The sequence below is a fragment of the Mustelus asterias genome, chromosome 11 (assembly GCF_964213995.1).
Source record: "Mustelus asterias chromosome 11, sMusAst1.hap1.1, whole genome shotgun sequence".
Lineage (NCBI taxonomy): Eukaryota > Metazoa > Chordata > Chondrichthyes > Carcharhiniformes > Triakidae > Mustelus > Mustelus asterias.
The window spans coordinates 107682633-107706539 of record NC_135811.1 but is presented as its reverse complement, the minus strand read 5'-3'; the positions used below and the strand labels follow the sequence as shown (position 1 = coordinate 107706539).

Sequence of the window (23907 nt, the reverse complement as noted above, 5' to 3'; positions counted from 1 at the left end):
AGAAAGAGGGAAAGAGAGAGAGAGAAAAGCAGCCATGCACGGACGGAGAGACAATGAAAGAGAGACCGACACGAGGAGAGACAGACAGATACAGTGAGAAAAAGAACACTTGACAAAAATGCAAAAGAAGAAAACATTTAAAATCAATCATTTATAATGAAGCGGATTTAATTGCTCCTTAAAATCAATTCCTTGCAGTCACCCAGCATTGTAGAGATGTACACCTTCGCGTTCTGCACTAGCAAGCTGTCACGCCTATAGAATCTCCATTTATATTGTGAACAAAGCTTTGGGGCACCCAAGCAGTAATTGAAATTCCATTAATCTAATGCACCAAAGTCCAATACAAAAAAAAAATCAAAACCTCATCTAGCATGGTACCTGGTAACGATAACCTTTGGGTGAACTCTTCCTTTTAGTGTAGATCCAGTTATGGTTCTGTCATTAGTCAGTGCAGTGGACAGCCAGGAGGCAGATTAGTGACACCAGGCCTGTGATTTTTTGCCAATCTTCCCTCTTATTTAAGGGAGGGGTGGGGGTTTGCCATTTGCACAATCTATTTACCATGCTGCAATCTAGTAAGATTCTTCTGTCATTACATGTAAAAGGGTTTTGTCTACGGAAAAAAATAAAAGGGACCCTCAACACAGCGGTGTGGGTGACTTGCAATCAGAAATGTGACTAATGTGTCTCAGTTTCCAAGTATTCATTGCACTCTCTCCACAATGTGAGACGAAGTCACGGCCATAGGGGAGGGAGGGTGGAAGAAGGTCTTCAGGGAATTGCATGAACTTTTGAACCAGTGTTGAACATCCTGAGCCCAAGCTGCTGCGAGTTTAATATAGCCTGGGTTGAATCTATTAGCATGGGGAGGGGAGGTTGGTGGGAATAGCACTCCAAATCTAATTTTGCATGGACTGCATACTTGGATAGACAGTTTGTAGTTTTAAAAATGCATTGAATCCCTGGCTGGTTCGTGACTTACTACTGATGTGCCACTTGGGGTGCTTTTGTTCTACATGCAATGTAATCTCTTCAGAAATTAAGACAGCACTGGAGATGAACAGTTGAAATAATAATCTACATATAAGGACAATTTTAAACATGTCATTGAGGGAGCGATTAAAAAGGCAATTTGTAGCATTTGAAAAGATGTCAAGCTTCACTTCCTCAGGCTCTGTACTGTGAAAGCTGGTTTGTACTACTTGTCCAACAATCTATTATTTATGAGAAGTTGTGCATTAAGTTATATTATTGGCAAGACTACACTCACACACAAAGGATGTATCATTTCCCAGTAGTCAGGTATAAATAATTTCCTGATATTCATTAATAGACTGATATGCACATTATCACTATAGATCATGGAAACAGATGCCCATTCGGTCCATCATACCCGAGCTGCTTCCTTGAAAGAACTGGCCATTCAACCCCACTCCCTTACTCTTTCTCCATTTGCACTCACATGGAGCAGTGTGAGAGTCCAAATGGAACACACTGCCTGCACAAATACAGACCCAAAGAGTGAATTAGGAAAATTAGGCACCAATTGGAAATTTCAATACAATGCCTAATCAATTTTAACCTTTTAAAAATGCACTAAAACCAATTTGGCAAAGCAAAATTAATTTAAACAATTGAACAAAGTATTGCACTCAAAGTCGTAATAAACAAGTTACTTGCAAAATGTCGTGCATTTATAACAATGATTCGTACCTTGTTTAAATAAGTGCATATACTGCCGTTCTTTCATGGTTGCTAGGTCACATTCCTGGAATTCCTTCCCTAACATCACTGAGAGTGTACCTATACTAAAAGAGGGCAGCATGGTGGCGCAGTGGTTAGCATTGTTGCCTCACAGTGCCAGCGACCCAGGTTCAATTCCGGCCTCGGGTCACTGTCTCTGTGGAGTTTGCACGTTCTACCCGTGTCTGCGTGGGTTTCCTCCATGCTCCAGTTTCCTGCCACACTCCAAAGATGTGCAAGTTAGGTTGATTAGCCATACTAAATTGCCCCTTACTGTCAGAGGGATTAGCAGGGTAAATATGTGGGGTTACGGGGATAGGGCCTGGGTGGGATTGTGGTCGGTGCAGACTCGATGGGCCAAATAGCCGTCTTCTGCACTGTAGGGATTCTATGATTCTACATGGACACTCCAATGGTTAATACAGTGTCTCACCACCTTCTCAAGGACAATTAGGGCAATAAATGCTGGCCTAGCCAGTAATGCTTACACTTGGTCAGCCTCAAATCAGCAGCAACTTCCAAGCCCATATTTCCACCAATTAGAATGACATGGGCAGCAGGTGCATGGGAACACCATCATGATAAATTGCCCTCCAAGTCACTCATCAACAACAGGAAATGTATTGGGTATTCCTTCTTAGCTACTGGGCCAAAATCCTGGACCCTCTGGCCCACAGCACTGCAGGTCCACACCCCAGAGGCTGCAATGGTTCAAGAAGATGGTTCACTACAACCTTCTAAAGGGCAACTAGAGGATGGGTAATAAATGCCAGCCTTGCCAATGATACCCACATCCCGTAATGTATTTTATTAAGTACAGTATACTTACATGTTCAATCCTATTTCAGATAATGCTGTGTCATGCCTTCTAATAATTCTACCAGCTGACAGGATGTACAGTCAATAATTAATGTTTATTAGTTTAAATTATATTCTATTATTGTGCAGTTATACGGCACTCTTTGAAGTGCTGCACAGTGGGTTTGTATTAACAGCAGTACACATTATGCAAAGTAACTGCAGGCTCATCACTGTCAATCCACAATTCATTGATGAGACAGGTGGTAATCACACACTTTGTCCCAAGGTGCTTCACAGAATCAGACTAAAACTGACCAAGCTAATAGAGGACATATTGTGAGAGGTGACAAAAATGAACAAACTTTCAAAGGCTGTTTTAAAGCGTTCTACAGCAAATGTTTTTTTAAGGTTTAGTAACTTGTTATGTAAGTAAATGCAGCAGCCAATTTGTGCACAACAAGGTCCCACAAACAGATTAATGTGGATTGAGATTGAGGTAAATAACCAGATAATTTGTTTTAGAAATCACTGGTTGAGGGACAAGTGTTGGCCAGAACACCCAAAGAACTTCCCTTCCATTTTATGGATCGTTTGCAAAAACCAGAGGTGGTAATCAGGGCTTCTGTGTAATGTCTCATCCAAAACATGGCTACTCAGACAGTGCAGCGCTCCCTCAGTAGTGGCACTGGGAATGTCAGCCTAGATTAGGCAGGAAATTGTGCAGCCAAGCTTGCGATTCCTCACATTCCAAGCTCTCACTCTTTGCTTTGCATCCTGCCTTGGATCATTTGGGAAACATGGCTTGATAAGAACAAAAACAGCTCTCCATAGTGCAGAGTGACAAGGAGAGAATCAGGAAAAGAAGTGCCCTATGCCAATGGGGGCAACAGTCACAGAAGTCTCAGCTCTCATGGCCAAGAATCCAAATGTGCTGCAAAAACACTGACGGGAATATAACAGGGTCAGAAACAGCTGGCTGAAGGCCACTGAGAAGTGATTCAAAGTGCCTATTCCCCGAAGACGGAATTACTTCCAAAACAATTTATTCATGCTTATTACTCATCCTAAAAGTTATACATTGCTCATGGATCCAGCTTAATCATTAGACAGTGCAATTATACATTAAAATATGAATTATAAAAGGCCATAGGTCATCGTTAAGATGTTCCTCAGAGCAGAGAAATCACGATGTAGAAGGAACTTCCTTTTTTCCCTCTTTTTTAAAAATAATCTGGCCATTTGTTACTTCTTTTTCCCCCAAAATTGTATGAACAGAAATTTTATTTTAAAATGTACTTTTTCCTTCCACCTCGTTTCCTTTAAAAGATATCTCATTCATTTCCTAATAAATCTTTTAGATTAGCCTCCTAGGATTACACCAGGTTTCTTTGGAAGCTAATTCTTTCTTCCCCCTCTCAGTACCATAAAATTAAACCAATTAATTTCAGTTTAAAGGCAAAGTGGGAAAAAAAAGTGACCTTGTTTTAACCCTCCATACACCACAAAGACGTCCACACTTTGCAGTTTAAACTATTTTGAGAAGATTCTATCTGCACTGCAGACATTGCAGCTGATGCAGTAAAACACTGGAGGGGTTTGGGGAGTCACTGTACAAAGGCACATGACTGTTTAAAAAATAAAACTGCCAAGGCCATAAGCATTAGAAGGGCATCACTGTAACCTTAACAAGGGCTAATTTATCCAACAGAATTCCCATCCTAGGCCTTTCTGACAGAAGGTCAAGCTGTTATTCACTCATTTCTAGAGACCTTCCTTCACTTTGAACACATGGCCTTGTCGTCATGTGCCAGGCAAGACAGAGGGGTTTGGTCCACATATCTGCGCAAATCATTAACACTGCCTATTTCTACCTCCATATGATTCAACTCTGCCCTGCCTCAGTTCATTGCTGTCAGAAGCCTCATCATTGCCTTCGTTACCTGACCAGTCACACATTTCACCCTCGTTAAAACTTGAACCCATCGAAAACTCTGCTGTCATTGTCCTAACTCACACCAAGTCCCATTCACCCAGCACCCCTGTGCTCATGCTCCCAGTCAAGGAAAACCTCAATTTTACAATTCTCACCCTTGTTTTCAAATCCCTCTATGGCTTCTCCCTTCCCTAACTGTAATCTCCTCCAGACCCTGCAACCCTCAGATCCCTGTACTCCTCGATTCCCGATTTTAATTGCTCAACCATTGGTGGCCATGTCTTCAGTTGCCTCAGATCCAAGCTCTGGAATGTCGTCCCTCCTCCCTCAATTAAGATGCTCCTTAAAACCTATTCTCTTGACCAAGCATCTTTGGCTGTTTCTGGATGTCAAATTTTGTCCAATAGTGTTCCTCGGAAGCATGTTGGGGTGTTTTAGTACTTTAAAGGTGCTATATAAATACAAGTTACAGCGGATGGGAGAAATAGTGGTAACGTCACTGGACTAGTAATCCAGAGGCCCAAACTAATGCTCTAGAGACACGAGTTCCCATCAAGGAAACTGGGAAATTTAAATTCAAAGAATTAATAAAATCAGGAATAAAATGCTAGTCTCATTAATAATGATCAAGAAACTAGCAGATTTTTGTAAAAGTCCATCTGGCTCACTAATGACTTTTGGGCAGGGAGGTGGGGGAAAGAGATGGAAATCTGACATTCTGACCTACATTTGACTCCACATCCACAGTAATGTGGGTAACTCTTAATTGAAATGGCTTACCAGGCCATTCAGTTGCATCAGACCACTAAAACAAAAATCATAGGACTGTGGGTATATCTACACCACATGGACTGCAGTGGTTCAGGAAAGCAGTTTACCTCCACCGTCTGAAGGACAATTAGGGATGGGCTGCATGAGTTTAGAAGGAGGAGGGGCAAGGCTATGGAGGGATTTGAAAGTAAGGGAGAGAATTTAACATTTTTAAATTGTTTCAAGGATGAGTAAGGGGCAATGACTGGGACTAAGTGTGAGTTAGAGTTCTGGGTGAGCTCAAATTATTGGAGCACAGAAGGTGGGATACAGCTGACCTCAGCACAGACCATCCATCGAACATGCACAATACTGGTTTGGATGGATTATAACAATTCTAGGTAATCAGACAAAGGCATTCACACTTCGGTGTTGTTATAATTTTTAAATGCTGCTTGTTGAATGTGTGTGTGATAGTTAATCCAAGATTAGCACAAACCTCTCAGCAAACCTCAGCATTTCAGGCGATAGGACTGCAGCATAAAGTAATTAAGCTTAATTTATTGGTTAAGTTTATTCTTACAGCTCTTTGACTATCTGTCAGTATTAAGACAGCTATAATCTGTCTGTCCTACCTATAACAATAAACATTTTGCAAAGTGGCTCTCACCTCCACAGTCATTACTCCCTTTAATGAACAACACAGCGAAACAAAAAGCATTATCTCTGTCAGTATGCAGGCCACACACTGCATTACAGGTGCCTTTGAATGGTCGCAAGTCAGATGAATCTTACCAAAACGTATAAGACTTTGTATTTCTGTCTCTTCTGTGAATTTTGTGCTAGTTAAGGTGAGGAATGATAGACCTAGTGGATGGAATACTTCCTTCTTTTATGTTGCCCGGTATTGTCAACACAAAGCACTCCCACTTCAGTAATGTTGTGGTTTAGATGCAGAGCAAAGTTCCCTCTCCTTTAACCTCAGTAATCTGCTTCAGTCCGATCTTAAAGGAAGACTGTGCATCTGCACCCCAACATCCCTGCCACAGTTGCCTGCCATGCTATGGCCAGTCTGAATAAGATCTTTGGTTAATCAGCTGTGACTGAGTCAGGAGATTTCAGGTTCATGTCCCACTCTAGGATTTGAGCAAAGAAGTCAAAACTAGCACTCCCATTGCAGTGCTGAGGGAGTGCGGCATTGTTGGAGGCACTGCCTTTCAAACAAAACCATAAACTGAGGACAGAAAGCCTGTCCTCGGGTTTGCATACAAGATCTCATGGCAATATTTCAAAGATGTGGAAATGTCGGTGTTGGACTGGGGTAAGCACAGTAAGAAGTCTCACAACACCAGATTAAAGTCCAACAGGTTTATTTGGTAACACAAGCTTTCGGAGCATTGCTGAAAAAGGAGCAACGCTCCGAAAGCTTGTGCTACCAAATAAACCTGTTGGACTTTAACCTGGTGTTATGAGACTTCTTACAATATTTCAAAGGACGGCAGAAGAAATTGTAGCAGATTGTCCATGTCCAGGCCTATATTTTTCCCTTAATCACTAAAACAGATTATCTGGTCATCATCACATTGCTGTTTGTGGGAACTTGCTGTGTGCAAACTGACTGCTGCATTTCCTACATTATAACAGTGACTACACTTACAAAAAGTATTTATCTGTCTTTGAAATATCCTGTTGTCATGAAATGCATTATATAATTGTATTTTGTTTAGTGCTCAATAAAGGGAAATTGTGATGTGCAACCACTAGAGAAAAAAAAACTTGCATTTCCATTGCACCTTTCACAGTTTCAGGATGCCCCAAAGCACTTTACAAAGAGCTAGTCACTGTTGTAAAGTAGGAATTGCGACAGCCAATTTGCACAGCAAAATCCCATTAGCAGCAATGTGATGATGATCAGATGTTGTTTGTGAAATAAATGTTGGCCAGGACATCAGAGGTAACTACCCTGTTCTTTCAATAGTGCCATGCAAGCTATTATAGCCACCTGAGAGAGCAGACACTACTTGATCCAAGCTAATTTTACTCAAGTCAAGTTTCAGTCAAAGATATTGTGCATACACATTACAGCTTTTGTTTTGTCACGAATGTCAGCATTGGCTTAGTGTTAACAGTCTTACCTTAGTGTCAGAAGGTCCTAAGTTCAAGCTCCTCTTAAGATTTCAGTACATAATCCGGGCTGACATTTCAGAGATGCCACCTTTCCAATGATGCAAAAATCCTATCCGGTCTCTCAGGTTGATATGAAAGTACAGGTGGCAATTTTGGCTTGGTCAATATTTATCACTGAAACAATAGCACCAAAACTCATTATCTGGTCATTCACCTCATTGCTAGGAGCTTGCTGTGTGCAAATTGGCTGCCATGTTTCTCTGCATTACAGCAGATGTTACACCTCAAAGGCAATTCAAAAGAACTTTAATGGTTGTAAAGAGGTGTTCGAAGGTCATGAAAGGTTACATAAAACTGTTCTGTTCCTTTAAAGGCTGAGAGATTCCCAAGTAAACAGGTTCTCAGTACCTCAACTAAATGCCAATATGAGGTTAGCTAGCACAGTGTGCAGTGTCACAGCGAGAGGTAACTTGAATCTCTATACTAACTGAGACAACAACTGCCATCTGATCATAGAATCTTACAACAACCCATGATCATTCAGCCAATCGTGCCTGTGCTAGTTCTTTGAAAGAATTATTCAATTTAGTCCCATTCCCCACCTTTTTCTCCATAGTCATGTCATTTCTTTCCCTATTTCAAGTATTTACCTAATTTTAATTTGAAACAATTCCATCTTCTTTTCAGGCAGCACGTTCCAGACCATAAAGACTCCCGATATAGGCAAGATCTTTCAGTCAGTCTTTTCAGTCTCAGCATGCACGCATGTGTCTGCCTCCTGCTTTTCTGCATTGAACCCACCCAGTAACCACCTCATGGAATACCACAGAACCATATCACAAAGCAGTAATGAGAACTCTCAAGACACTGCGTGTGCTAATTCTTGTGTTCAAAACCATTTTCCCATGTTTAATTAACTTCAGCACCAGGGATTTTTTAAAAAACTCTTTATTTAAAAGCCCCAAGGGTGAACTATGAGGACAGTTTCTTAAAAGTTAATTTCTAATTAAATGTCACATTTTGTAGATTAAGGTAATTATGTTTGAACTTTGTCATTACTTCATTTTTTTCCAGTATTAATTTTAGGTGATCATTTCAGATGCCACCTTTTTCCCTCTCTCTCTCTCCAGTATTCAATTTACAAAAATGAGTAAATCCACCATTTAGAACAGATGGGGCTGCTAAATCCAAGTGAGTTGGGGATCATTAATTAGAAGAGGTGGCTATTAAAATACTTCAAATATGAGTTTTACATTTAACACCATTCCTGTGACCTTGAGCAACAGGAGCGATACAGCCTCAGCACATTCAAAACCTGCTCTTTTATGCACCGTGCCTCACCCTAGCTCAATTGTGGAGTCCTTACCTCATTGACACATATGTCAGGGTATTATGGGTTTACAGAATGGAGATGGGTAGGTGGAGTTAAGATACAAATCAGCCATGATCAAATTGATGGAGGCCAGATCAGCCATTTAGGACTGAGATGAGGAGAAAATTCTTCACTTAGTGGGTTGAAAATCTTTGCAGAGAGCTATGGATGGTCAGTAATTGTGTATATTTAAGGTGGAGGCTGATAGATATTTTGACACTGAGGGAGCCAAGTCAACCTGGGAATAGGGCAGGAAAGTGAAATGGAGGTAGAAGATCAGCCATGATTTTACTGAATCGCATTGCAGACTCAAGGAACTGTACAGCCTGCTCCTGATCTCATTTAACACAGAAACATTAAAAAGGTGCAGGAATAAGCCATTCAGCCCTTCGAGTCTGCACCACTATTCAATATGATCATGGTTGATCATGCACTCTCAGTATCCTACTCTTGCTGTCTCTCCATACCCCTTGATCCCTTTGGCCACAAGGGCCACATCTAGCTCCCTCTTGAACATATCTAACGAACCGGCCTCAACAGCTTTCTGTGGTAGAAAATTCCACAGATTCACAACTCACTGAGTGAAGAAAGTCTTCCTCATCTCAGTCCTAAATGGCTTATCCCTTATTCTTAGATTGTCCTCTTATGTTCTTAAGACAGGGTTATGATAAATGTAAAGACAGATAAAACTCTAACACACTTTTTAAAAAGGCAACTCAGAGGTAATCTCCGAAAGTTATGAGAATTAAAAGCTGACAAGCTCCCAGGCCTTTCTCCTAGGATTTTAAAAGAAGTGGCCACTGAGGTAGTAAATACATTGGCTTTAATTTTCCAAAGTTCCCTAGATTCTTAAAAAGACATCAGATTAGAAAGTAGAGAATATGTATCCTCTATTCAAGAGAGGAAGCAATTAGGAGGCAAATGAAATGTTGCTGCTTATTACAGGGGAATGGAATATAAAAGTAGGGAAGCTTTGCTACAGTTGTATAGGAAATTGGTGAGACCACATCTAGAGTATGGTGTACAGTTTCAGCTTCCGTATTTAAGAAAGGATTTAAAGGCGTTAGAAATGGTTTAGAACAGGTTCACTCAACTGATATCTGGGATGGAAGGAGTGTTATTATCTTATGAGGATAAGTTGCACAGAAACAGAAAATGCTGGAAAATCTCAGCAGGTCTGACAGCATCTGTGGGGAGAGAATAGAACCAAAGTTTCAAGTCTAGATGACCCTTCGTCCAAGCTGAGAGCAAAGGAAAAGTTGGACAGGCTGGGCCTGTATCCGTTGGAGTTTAGAACAAGAGGTGATTTTCTTGAAATATATAAGATCCTGATCAGATATGACAGGTTGTTATAGGGGAGGTTGGTGAAATGTGGAGTTGGGGCCACAATCGAAGCAGCCATAACCTTCAATTGCAGAGCAGGTTCAAAGGAGCCAAATGTCCTCCTCCTGCCCTTAATTCATATGTTCATATAGGACGACAGCTACCAACTCATAATTAAGTTTCATGACATTTTCACACCTGGGTCCATTTTTACACAATTGGAACATTGGTGTCAGCAGACGCACGAAGTCTGCCTCTATTGACTGGACTGTTGCATGACGAACACGCCCAGTCTTCAGGAATCTAGACCAACCCATATTGACTAAAATGCCAAATGTACAATTCTACTTTTGGGCTAAGTTCAGTCCAAGCTTCTAATGAACAAAAGGGAAAACTTGTCCCCTTATGCTTGGTCTCTAGATAGAAGCAGAGACCAGCTCCTCAGACTCAATATAGGGAAGGGAAGGAGCAGACCCATCATGAGAATGAGGGGGAGAGAGAAAGAATCACTGTCCTGGAATTGCACTCACATTATTTGCTACTGCCCAGATCAAATAATATTTTTAAACAAATAGTGAAAACAAACAGCAGCAATTCAGTTATTTGGAGACAAGTGAATGCTGCCCAGGGTTAGAAAAGGGACCTGATCTGATCATTAAAGCAGATCATTAGTTGATTAATCTATTCCCTTTCCCTGCAGGACAATTCCGCCCGAAAATATCCCAATGCTTAATCTCCACTCCTTTCTCCTGCCTCCTAGAGATGACACGTCACAGCCTTCCTGGAATCTGTACAGAAAACTCCAGAGTTGCTGTTATCGCTCCATGTCCCTCCCATTAACAAAGATAAACATCCCTTAACTCCGCTGCTGACAGCCGCCAGTTTCTTATCAGGCTCCTGGTAGATCAGCATCAAATAGCACAAGAGGTCGAGACTGCATGACCAGATTCGCATACTGATGTGAGGACAGAGAGTAAAGAAATTCTACATACCATCATCCTGGTTATCAGAGGCCACTGAAACGCTGTCCGAAAGCCCTGATGGAACATGGCTCAAACTCTGGCTATCATCAGAACTGTCCTCATGTCTTGATCCCAAGTAGGAGTCACCAGATTCTCCTGTCCAACAAAGAGAGGAACAAATAAGAATGTGAATCAGAAACCTTACACTGAAGTCGAGAAATTCAGATAAATCTTGCCATCTCAACAATTGGGTTTTTCGAATTTGGTTTTCACGAGTAATGGCAGAGCAGTTGGGGAGTTGTTACAGTCACTAACCTGGCAGTGCAATATTTTTTAAAAACAGCAAACAATTTGTATCAACCGAAATAAGTGCATTTATCCCATTTGTTGCCATCTTTTATTACAGAATGAGTAGCCAAGTTTGAAACAGTTTTAAAGGCCTGAATTGTAATGCAGTTATTGAAGCGACAATGGTTTAAGAACAGCATCTCCGCTAATATTGAGTGAACTTCCCCATATTTTAGCCTGTGAAGGCCTCTGTGATATAATTTGCACGCACTATTTTTTTGAATGCCAGCATCAATATAAAAAGAACGTTATTGCAATATTGCTTCGAGATCAGAAGGTTTGCAGTTCAGATTTCAACCAAGTCCTCCTGCCTTTAGTGACATTCCTTGTTGGTACATTCGCTTGCCTGTGCTAAAGCCTTTGTGCACTAGATCCCCATTGCGGGCCCAATTGTTTACTCAACCGTGATTTTAAACATGAAAAGAAACCATCTTTAGGAAATGATGGGAAAAGAAACTGATTTACACTGGAAATAAAAATTGCCCTTGTAGTCTTGTAGCTTGCTCCAAATTTTTCACCCACGGGGCTCAATATGAATCAACCTGTCACACTTTAAATGGGTAGGGTTTGCTCTGTCTTTAATTCAACTTGGATTAAAGGCACACACTAAATGCTGAGCAAGCTAGTCTGACAACGGACTGTCACTGTTCCAAAAGTTTTGCCCTTTCTTACTGAAGGCAAGACACAATAAAAGTAATAAATCTTCCCAGACTCGAAGGATTTGTGCTTTCTCTCACACGGGTGAGAATGAGATGCTGCAGTTACAAAGGTGGTTATAACCGTTCTGTGCTGAGTCCAGAGGTAGACTACTATGCACAGAAATACAGGTACTTTTGCAAAAGCATCATGTACAAATGACAATTTGGTAAAAATAAGAACTGATGGCAAGACTGTTGTGATAACAGAAAGTAACTACGCAAACCAAAGCTACCATTGCTGGAACCTATCTAATTGACTCTCACTAAAAAGCATCTTCGTCATTGGATTTCGCCATTTGCAAAGATTCATGGGAATGCCACCCACATGGACTTTACTGTATAAACACTTAGCTAGATGTGTCAGAGCAGTAGCGTTAAAACATTAAATCAAAGTCCCCCTCTGCCAGTGCTTTGCCCAACAGTCTCACCTCAACCAACCATCAGAAACAGATTTAAATGGTCAATTAAGTCCACTGATTATGGCACCTTGCTGAGCAAAAGTTGATTTGTCAAATGCATCTGAAAAACAATGGTTACTGTGTAATTGAAATAAATTGATGGGCAGCGATAGGCTTTGAAACTCGTATGATGTACAAAGGGCTATATAAATTCCAATTCTGGATGATAAATGTACTCATTACATCATGGGTTTAGTAGTTACAACTTGTGAATCTCAAGTAGGCAGCACGTACCTCTCTGAACCCCTATGTTCTAAACCAATTCTCTCTCCTTTCTCCATGTACAGTTACAACAACTTGCATTTATATATCACCTTTAACATAGTAAAACATCCCATGGTGCTTCACAGGAATTTTAATAAAGAACATTTATCAAAGCACATAAGGAAATATTAGGGCAAATTAACAAAAGCTTGGTCAAAGAGGTGGACTTTTAGGGAATGCTTTACAAGGAGACAGGCTGAGAGGAGGAGATGTTCAATGGGGGGAGGGAGGAGGGGTGAAATTCCAGAGCTTAGGGCCCAGACAGTTAAAGCATCACCACCAAGGTGAAGCGATTAAAATCTGACATGTGCAACGGGTCAGAATTGGAGCGCAGAAATCTTGAATGGCTGTAGAACTGGAGAAGATGACTGAGATGGGGAGGGTGAACCATGGAGGAATGTGAAAACGAGGTTGGAAATTTAAAAATTTCAGGAATTGTCGGACCAGAAGCCAATGTAGGACAGACAGTGAGCACAGGGGTGTTGGGTAAACGAGATTTTGTGCGAGGTCTGATACACATGAGCATAACACCAAAAAATGTCAGAGAGCCACAAAAATACTGCTCTGACCAGTAAAACCTGTCTCAATCAGTAGCATTTTTACCCTTCCGGTCAGAAGGTCAAGGGTTCAAGTCCCATTCCAGCACAACCACAATACAGCACTGAGGGAGCTGTATTGCTGGAGATTCTAGCTACTGATGAGAAATGCCAGTCCAAGGAGCAATAAAGATCCCATTGTAGGATTTGAGCAAGAGAGCTATCTGGATCACTTATCCAATATTCCTTCCTCAAAATACACCACCATAAGCACATCAAGTCCCAATTCACACCAGAACTTGAGCCGATCCTAAACATCACTGCTCTTAATCTAACTCGTCCCCAAGCAGTGATGGTCCAAAGCCTTCACTCAACATGTTTCCAGTAATACTCGATCTTAAAATGTTGTTTTCTGAAAGTAATCTCTTTAATCTGCATTTGAACGGTTCAATACTTCCATTATCTCCCCAGGGAGTCTCTTCCACAGATTGATCACTCACTCAGTGAAATAATGCTTCCGCAGATTAATTCTGAATGTACTCTCAGGGCAGCACGGTGGCACAGTGGTTAGCACTGCTGCCTCACAGCACCAGGGACCCGGGTTCGATTTCCGGCTTGGGTCACAGTCTGTGCATGTTCTCCCCGTGCCTGCGTGGGTTTCCTCTGGGTGCTCTGGTTTTCTCCCACGGTCCAAAAGATGTGCAGGTTAGGTGCATTGGCCATGCTAAATTTATCCTCAGTGCACCTGAATAGGCGCTGAAGTGTGGCAACTAGGGGATTTTCACAGTAACTTCATTGCAGTGTTAATGTAAGCCTACTTGTGACACTAATAAATAAACTTTAAAAAACTCACAAGTGCAGGTTGTGATCCGTAGCATTTGATTAATTCTACGCCTCATCTGGAAGTGCATGGAACCAATACTCATTTAAAATTAAAAGAATCCATTCTCCAACACCCTTAACCTTAATGACAGCAAGATTCACTGACTCTCCAAGCAGTGACGGTCCAAAGTCTTCACAAATGACTCTCACCCAAAAACAATCACCCAGGTTTCATGCTTTTCTATTTAATTAAACACACAGTTGTTATTATATCTTTCTAATGTTCCCATGGAGAAGTGTGTAAAGCAAGGGAAAGATTTGCAGGCTGTTTAACAGTCTGGCAGGTTGCGACATGAACACTCTGACCATGGCCATAACCGTCTTTATATCTGTCGATAGGGGGTTAGTGCTTTAAGGCAGGAGGGTATATGGTGGTGGGTTGGGGGATGGGTCAATCACACCCACCAGGTGTAAAGAACCACAGAATATCAATCTTGAATTCTGAGTCAAAATTCTAGTCTCCATAATCACCGGGACTGTCTACAGTAGGATTTGAATTCTGCACCTTCTGATTGCCAGGCAGAAATGCTCCTACTAAACCAAACACTTGTTCCCCAACAATTAGTTCAAAAACGTATCACATCCAGGAGGGCTGGTTGGTTTAGTCCGTGTAGCAACAATGCAAGCAGCACAAGAGCCACACAAACCTCAGCTGTGTTAATATCTCTCCACATCATTTATATTAGAGGGACAGCAGTGACTGGGTTCCTGTGGCTCAACACTAAAAATAAAAATGGAAGGAAAAGTTAACCTTTTGGCCCAATGACCTCCTCTCCCGGTAATTCCACCTCCATTTTAGCATCAATGATCAGTGTGATCTGGATCATGTTGCTTGAAACGGAAGTGGGAGCAGTTCCAAAAATAACATTCAAAGGGGAATTGGATAAATACTTGGAAAGGCAAATTTTGCAGGACAATGGGGAAAAAGCAGGAGGAGTGGAACTAATTGGATAGCTCCTTCAAAAAGCCAGCACAAGCATGAAGGATAGAATAGCCTTCTCTGTGTTCTAACATTCTTTTATTCACTACTTTAACTTCTCTATTGCATGGGTCTACTTGAGTGACAAGGAATTCTGGAGATCCAACTTAGGTTAACTTTCCACTATTTTAAATTGATGCCGTCATCTCTCTGGGCTGAAATAACTCAAACCATATTCTCTGTTTACCATATCAATACCACTGAATATTGCCTACAGCTCAACCAGGTCCTTTTGGTAACCTGCTCCTTTCTATACTATTGACCTGATTTTCTCCCATATTCGCCCACAATTTATTCACATCTATTAGACATCAGACTTCTCCCTCAGCTGGGTGAGATAACTGGGCTAGGAACAGAGAACTTAGTGAAAAAGAGAATTTCAGTAATAAGGATGGTCGTACATCAAGCTGCCATTTTAAACCCACTACAAGTTCTTCTCAGTCCAACATGCATGCCTCAATCAACATCAGGAGAACAGTTCCTTTGGTGCCTTAGCCCACTGCTCTTTGCAGGAGCTTGTATGTAATTGGGTGGCCACATTTCTTGCATTACAACCTTGATTGCACTTCAAAAGTATTTTATTGGAATGGACTGAGGTCACAAAAGACACTGGAGAATTGGGAGTTCTTAGTTTCTTTCTTTCTCCCACCCATTCTCGTTTGCCAGCAAACATATAGGCCAAGGGTTGGAAGATTTGTTTTACTGCAGCAAATTTTTTAGAATATAAAACACATTACCACAAGAAACTACAGATGTTGGAACATAGGAATTAGGAGCAGAACTCGGCAAATTCAGCCCTTTGAGCCTGCTTCGCCGATCAATCAGATCACGGCTAATCTCTCCTTGGTCTCAAATACACCTGCCCACCTGTTACTCATATCCCCTTATCCTCTTTTTAATTAGAAATATATCTATCTCCTTCTTGAAACCATTCAACGATTCAGACTCCATCACACTATGGGGCAGCAAGTTCCACAAATTCACCACTCTGTGAGAAGTAATTCCTCTTCATCTCAGTTTTAAAGCTACCGCTTCTCAACTTATACCTGCGACCTCTTGTTCTAGATTGCCCCATAAGAGGAAACATATGGTCTACATGTATTTTATCAATCCTTTTAAAATTTTACATACCTCAATCAGTTCCCCTTTGATCCTTCTAAACTCCAACGAGTATAAGCCCAAACTGTTTAATCCCTCCTCGTACGTCAATCCTTTCATCCCCGGAATCAATCTGGTGAAATTCCTCTGAACTGCCTCCAATGCCACCACATCCTTCCTCAAATATCAAAACTGGACACAATACTCCAGACGTGGCCTCACCAACACCCTATACAATTGCAACAACACTTCTCTACTTTTATACTCTAGTCCCTTTGCAATAAATACCAACATCCTATTTGCCTTTTTTATTACATGCTGCACCTGCATACCGACTTTCTGCGATTAATGAACACAGACACCCAGATCCCTCTGCCAGGACGCATTCTGAAGATGCTTTCCATTTGCCTTTCTAATTTTTCTGACAAAATGGACAACCTCACACAGATCCACATTAAACTCCATCTGCCAAATTTTGCCCCATTTTCCTATATCTGTCCGTAAAATCTTTATGTCCTCTTCACTGCCTACTTTCCCACCTATTTTAATATCACCACCAAATTTTGCTATGTTACACTCTGTCCCTGCTTGTAGATCATTTATATAGATTGTAAACAGTTGAGGCCTGAGGACTGACCCCTGCAGCACCCCGTTAGTTACATTTCACCAGCCAGAGAAGGGCCCATTTATCCCAAGCCTCTGCTTTCTATCAGTCAGCCAATTTTCAATCCAATCCAGTACTCTATCTCCAATCCCCTGTAATCTCACCTTCTGGATCAGTCTTTTATGTAGTGCAGATATACCACATCCACAGGTTCCCCACTATCAACCTTGCTGATTATGTCTTCAAAGAACTCAAGCAAGTTTGTCAACCATGATAAAAGCAAAATACTGCAGATGCTGGAATCCGAAACAAAAACCGAAATTGCTGGAAAATCTCAGCAGGTCTGACAGCATCTGTGGAGAGAGAATAGAGCCAATGTTTCAAGTCTGGATGATCCTTCATTACAGCTCTGACGAAGAGTCATCCAGGCTCAAAACGTTTGCTCTATTCTGTCTCCACAGATGCTGTCAGACCTGCTGAGATTTTCCAGCATTTTCTGTTTTTGTCAAGCATGACTTACCCTTCATAAAACCAGGCTGACAATGGTGGATTGAGCTGTGTCTTTTTGAGTCAATTGTGACATTTAATAGTGAATTTGATGAAGGAGAAAAATATTTAATGATAACAGAAGGAGCAAGGAATCAGGATTAAATAATTCCAGAGTAGCATGATGACCACTTCATTCTGAAATATCTACAATTCTACAAACACAATGGATTGACATAACAGCATCTGATCATGGGCAAATGTAAACCCTCAGGGTCTGTTATTTAAAGGGAGTGATCTTACAAATCCATGTTCTTAGTTACTATTCACAACAGGTGGATCCCATGTGCATCACAAAGAATGAGGATTTTACAACACATTTACGGGAAGAGGGACTGTGACTGAAATCGCCTTCAATTGCTAATCACATTTACATCCAATAATTTGGTTATCCAAGTCACAGTGACTGTTTAATGGGGAAACTCTTCACAATGTAGAGTCATCTATTAACACACTATAGAGTTTTAGATTTTTATTCTCCATTGTGCTGTTGCTCAAATATATTCCTTCATTGCTCATAAGGTGTGAGCATTAACAAAGAAAATATCCTTTTTCCCATTCCCAGAATGATGCATTATGCAGCAGTGGTAAATATCTCAGCTGAATATCCATTGTGCTAAGTGCCGAACTTCAGCACTGCTGCTCTATTGCCACAGGGTCAGCACCAGACACGCTCAGATAGGAGTATGGCCGGAATTCTCCAGTGTTGCATGCCCCGCCACCCTGCCAGTGAGAACGGAGAATTTGGCGCTCAGCCAAAAATCCATTCACAGCAGCGGGACCAGAGAATCCCAGCCATGGGCAAGGTCAGAGAATTCCAGCCTTAAACCCCCACTACGTTGTTCTACCAAACACTCCCAGGGCAGCTACAATAAATGTTAGATATAGAGTAAAGCTCCTTCTATACTGCCCCATCAAACACTGCATTTGCTATGTATGGCATTTGCTACCAAATAAACCTGTTAGACTTTAACCTGGTGTTGTTAAAACTCTTACTGCATCAAACACTCCCAGGGTAGTGACAGAACAGATTTGTTATTGAGATCCCTCTACACCATCCCATCAAACATTCCAAGGCCAAGTATAGCAGAATTAATTACAAAATAAAGCCCCCTCTACATTGTCCCAACATGTCTTAACCACAAAATAAGGTGGCCATTCCCTCATGCACCACCCTAATATTTCTTACCCTCACCAACTAAATATACAGATTTTGGGAGTTAGCCTCCAATTAGTATAGAATTATATATTGTTTTGAGCTGTTGATTCACAACCACGAGGAACTATCCTGGAACTGCCCCAAAGTCATCTCATGTTACGATACCCTAATTTTTCAAGACTATTTTTGTTCCAAAAGCAAGTGCTGATGACACAATGAAGGAACTGCTGGTCCCAACAGTGTGAGGGAGATTAATTAACGCACAGACAGTTGGAGCTAAAATACCCCCGAGGTCAATGCTTACATCTTTACGGATGTTAATTCAGCTCTCTCACACTAATGGACTCAAGTAACTCCTCAAAAACTGTCTCCCAGGCGATATAAATCGGCAACACTTAAAAATAAATGTTTAAAGGTCAACTGAAACAAACAAAAAAAATGATGACTCACACTTTAAATATCCAAAAGGCAGACAACCCAAGCAACATCAACAACTTGCATTTATATAACGTTTTTAACATTCTAAAATGTACCAAGGCACTTCAGGAGAATTATCAAACAAATATTTCATACAGAGCTATTTAAGGAAAGATCAGGTGACCTAAAAGCCAGGTCAAAAAGGTAAAGGATATCTTAAAGGAGATACAGTAGAAAACTTTGGGGAGGAAATTCCAGTGCTCAGGGCTGAGGCAGCTGAAAGCATGACACTAATGATGGAGCAAAGAAAAAGTGGTATGGTTGAGATCCACAAAAGTCAGACCAGTTCTGATCTTGAATCCCACCAGGTACCTTGAAGATGGTGCGAATATGGATCCCATTCATCGAGATCTGGCCTCCTAAGGAGCTACTTTGCTTGTGGTTAGTCAACCATTGCTCACTTTTCTCAATATAGTATGGTACACAAGTTAGAACTGAAACATGTCAATGGGTAGGGGACATAAGTTTCAAATGGTATATAAACTGATTTCTTGTTGATGCTGTTGATGTTTATACTCATCTGCAGTAGTTAATCAAAACACTTAAGTAAATGGGATTGACTTCATAAAAAGAGAAGAGCACAAAGCAAGGAAATTAAGGGAAAGCCTTTTACAAATCAGTACCACACTTTAGGAAGGATGTCAAAGCCTTGGAGAGGGTGCAGAGGAGAGTTACAGCCATGCTTCATTGGCAGTAAAGCTCTTTGGGATGTCTTGAGACAGATAATCTTGCTATTTAAATACAAGTTTTTTTCATCTTGCATTCCACACATTCTGTTCATGTGCTTCTCCCATAAACATGCGAGGGCTCCAGTAGCACGATAATGCCATGTAAGAAAAGTGTAGCTGCACAAACTTGATAATCCAGGCCTTGTTGACAATTCCACATGTTTTAGTCATTTCTCATCTTTGCACCAGCTCCCACCACAGTTTGTGCTTTAACACGAATCAACTCTATTTTGTTTCTATGCGGTTATAAATAACTTTATATTTCCCACAAGGGAAAAGCTAAACTTGTTTTATTAAAACCTCAAGACATCTGTACGAGTGGTGTATATTTCTTACATAAACTAATGGCTACTGGTAGCTAAACACTATAATTTTACATTAAATCTCTTAAAAATTATGAAACTGCATAACTGCACCAAGTCCTGGAATACATGTTTTACTGCCATCAGGTTCAGTGCAGTCAAACAAAAACTACACGTGGAAATGCCAAGTTCTTTTTAACAACTTGGGTTCCCACAGGTCAACAGATTTTTGATGCAACAGACTTCTGCATTTGTTGACTTACTGTCCTGCAAGGATGAACACTCACCTCTAATGGATCATCTGCAACCAGACACATCGATGTGTTGTCAGCAAGATCTTATTCTCCCACCTTGCTTAATGCAACCAATCATCTACCTGAGTGTTGTTAAGTCAATAATGAGGAGAGATTTTGAATTTAGTTCAATAAAAAAAATACATCTGGCAAAGGTCATCTTGGTGCTCATCAGATTGTTGTAAAAACCCAACTAGTTGATTCTCTAATGTCCTTTGGGGAAAAGAATCTCTTCTTTTTATCTACGTGACTCCAGCACCACACTGAAGCAATCAAGTCCCTATTGCTCTCTGATGTGATCTAGCAAGTACAAATTGAGATTTTCTGAAAGTGTGAAAAGCACTATTATAAATACAAGCTCCTCCATTCTTGTGGTTAAGATCAAGCGTAGAGCACGAGATCAGATGTGATGCCTGGTCTTGTCAACTTGAATATAGTATGTCCCTTTTGTGGGGCTATGATTGGATTCAATTTGAATTGGTTAATGGAACAAGCAAGGAGATGGGTTCGGGGCTTACTGCACACAAAACATACATGCTCCTCCTTCCTATAAGTATGCTAGTCTCAGAGAATGGAAACTTCAGCACTACGTAAACTTGCATTTATATAGTGCCATTAAGTCAGTAAAACTTCCCATAAAAAGGATTATCAAATGAAATTAGATACCAAAATACATACGGAAACTTTAGAACTGATGATCAAACATTTAGTCAGAGATTTTAAGTGTCCTAAAGGAGGAGCGGCAAAGAGATAGAGGGGTTTAGGAACAGAATTCCAGAGATTAGGGTCCAAGCAGTTGAAATCTCCACAGCCATATCAGGGATGCACAAGAAACTGAACTGAAGGAGCACAGATCAAGGGAGGTTGGATGGCGGCAGGAAGCTAAAGAGATAGAGTGTGAGAACATAGAGATTTGAATAGAGAGAGTCATTTGGAAGCGGAAGCCAACATAGTTCAGCAAACATGGGGGCGGGGTCTTGGTGAATGAGGCTTAATGCGAATAAGGATGTTGGCAGAGTTCTGGATGAGCTCAAGTTTACAGAATATGCAATGTGCGGGACCGGCCAGGAGAGCATTGGAAGGGTCGAGTCTGGAGGTAAAAAATGCATGGATGAATCAGTACTTCTTTCTTTAAAAAGGTCTTCCATTTACAAATGTATTCTATATACTTTATATATTGAGCATATTTGTTAAAATATATAGCAATATATTTAGTACAGGTGAGACTGCTGCGTTGCAGCTATAGGTCCAATCATATAAATGGTGCATCTGTCCTGCTCACTGGTGACTTGCTGTTTCATCAGCCTGCATTTGTGAAATTGGCCATTACAATCAAATATGAAGAAAATCACCTTTCCTGAAAGCAAGCTGGTTCTTGCCAACAGTTCACCTTTTAAGAAAGGGAGGTTGTGTCAATTCAGTGGATAGATTGGAGAAGCTGACATTGTACTCCTTACTCCCTAGAGTAGAGAAGTTTGGGAGAAGATTTGATAGAGGTATTCAATAATAGGAGGCATCTAGACAGAGTAGATAGAGAGAAACTGTTCCCATTGGCAGAAAGGTCAAGAGCGAGAGATTTAGGTGATTGGCAAAGGACCAACAAGAAAAATCTGTTCACATGGCATGTGGTTAGGATCAGAAATACGCTACCTGCGCGTATGGTGAAGGCAGATTTAATCAAAGTTTTAGAAGGGAATTTGATAAATGCCAGGAGAGAATTTGTAGTGCTACAGGGAAAGAATGGAGAAGTGGGACTGGCTAAATTGCTCTTGCAGAGAGCCAGCACGGACTTGATGGGCTGAATAGCCTCCTTCTTGACTATAACCATTGCATGATTTTTTAATCAATCAAATTTAAATCCCATACCTCACCTTGCTGTTAAATGACACTTCCATTTACACCTACACTAAATGCTTGAGAGCTTGAAAATAACAAAACATTCACATGGAAAAAAGATGGACTGAGCAGGAAAAAGAAAGCAATCCCATCTCAAAACAAATATCAATGACCTGAAATCTAGAGGTTCGGTGTGAATTCTTTTTGTGTGTAAAGAGGTTCAACTCCCCTCAGAGTAGCCTAGCTCTCACTTTGCATAATAGCCTCATTGACTATTCAAGTATCAATCCCGATCTCTTTCACCGACTGGTCAACGGGAAGCCAATCACAATCTGTGGACATTGTCTGGAAACTGAGCAGTGGATTTTCCCCTCTCTTGTCTGACCAGTAGGGAGAGCTGTTTCTAAAGCAAAGAGACTTTCACCAAACCTTGGCGAGCTCCAGTCCTTCTGTGTTCCAGGCAGCCTGCCCTCATAGAGCTGAACATATTTTATGTCAATTCAGTTCAAGGATTTCACAGCAGTAATCAGAGCTATGTTTCCAACAACAGAATTCCTTTTCACTTGGTAAAGCACGTTGAGCTTTCAAAAAGGCCTAAATACAATTTTCTCTGGTGCCAGGCTGACATTGACAATTAGTGGGTGACACAAATATTTATTTCCAGCCCTGTCTCTGTGAAAATGTTTCCAGTTTTTCACCACCCTTCCCTCCCCCACTGCTCTCTTAGCTTTCTTTTAAAATGTGACTGTGCCTCATTTGATTTGGTTCTTCAGTATCATTGCTCTGCTGGATAACTCACTGCTAAAGCCAGCCACAATCCTATTGCAATCAGTTTAGATGATGTGCACAACATGACCCATGATGGCTTGTGGTGTAGTTTTCTCTACTTAATGTAGAAAAATGGCCACTTTTACTAGAGGTCCTTTCAACACCCAATGGGCCATACAATGCTAAGTACTACTCTGCAACGAAGAGTGATTTTTAAAAACCATATGTAGATATCGAGAAACATTTCACTGACATCAGGGTTGGGAACCAGAGGGTACAGATTTAACCTTGTCAGTCATGGCTTAGTGTGTGGCTCTCTTGTCTCCAAGTGCAACATCAATTCCAGAGACTTGAGCACGAAGTCCAGGCTGGCAATCAGTGCAGTGGTGAGGGAGTGCAGCACTGTGAGAAGCACCAACCTTCAGATGAGACGGTTAATCAAGGCCCTCTCAGGTGCAACTAAAAGATCCATGGAATCACTGAATATCTACAGTGCAGAGAGAGGCCATCTGGCCAAACCCCCCCCCCCCATATCCCTGTAACTCTGCACATTTAGCACTGGCCAATCCACCTAACCTGCTCATCTTTGGACTGTGGGAGAAGACCGGTGCACCCGGAGGAAGCCGACGTAGACACAGGGTGAATGTGCAAACTCCACGCAGAGAGTCACCCAAGGCCGGAATCAAACCAGATCCCTCGTGCTGTGAGGATGCAGTGCAGAACACTGTGCCACCATGGCACTCAAGATCGCATAGCAGCACTATTTCAAAGAGGAGTTTTGCTGGTGTCCTGATTAATATGGATCCCTTATTCAATGTCAGCTAAGACAATGAGTGTTCAAAGGTTATTGAGCCATAAAGGGCATCACAGACATGTCCGAGTCTGTCCATGAGCAACACACCGATTGCAGGACATTA

The 23907-nt window shown here is 41.2% G+C and overlaps 1 protein-coding gene across 1 annotated transcript in view; it reads right to left on the bottom strand.

Annotated features, from left to right (window-relative positions):
* The window catches only part of skap1 (src kinase associated phosphoprotein 1), a 402040-nt gene that overhangs the window by 302633 nt on the left and 75500 nt on the right, over positions 1 to 23907 (bottom strand). Inside the window, exon 4 of the mRNA XM_078224498.1 lies at positions 11045 to 11170. Coding sequence (XP_078080624.1) covers positions 11045 to 11170 — 126 coding nt within the window. The remainder of the gene's footprint in view (positions 1 to 11044; positions 11171 to 23907) is intronic.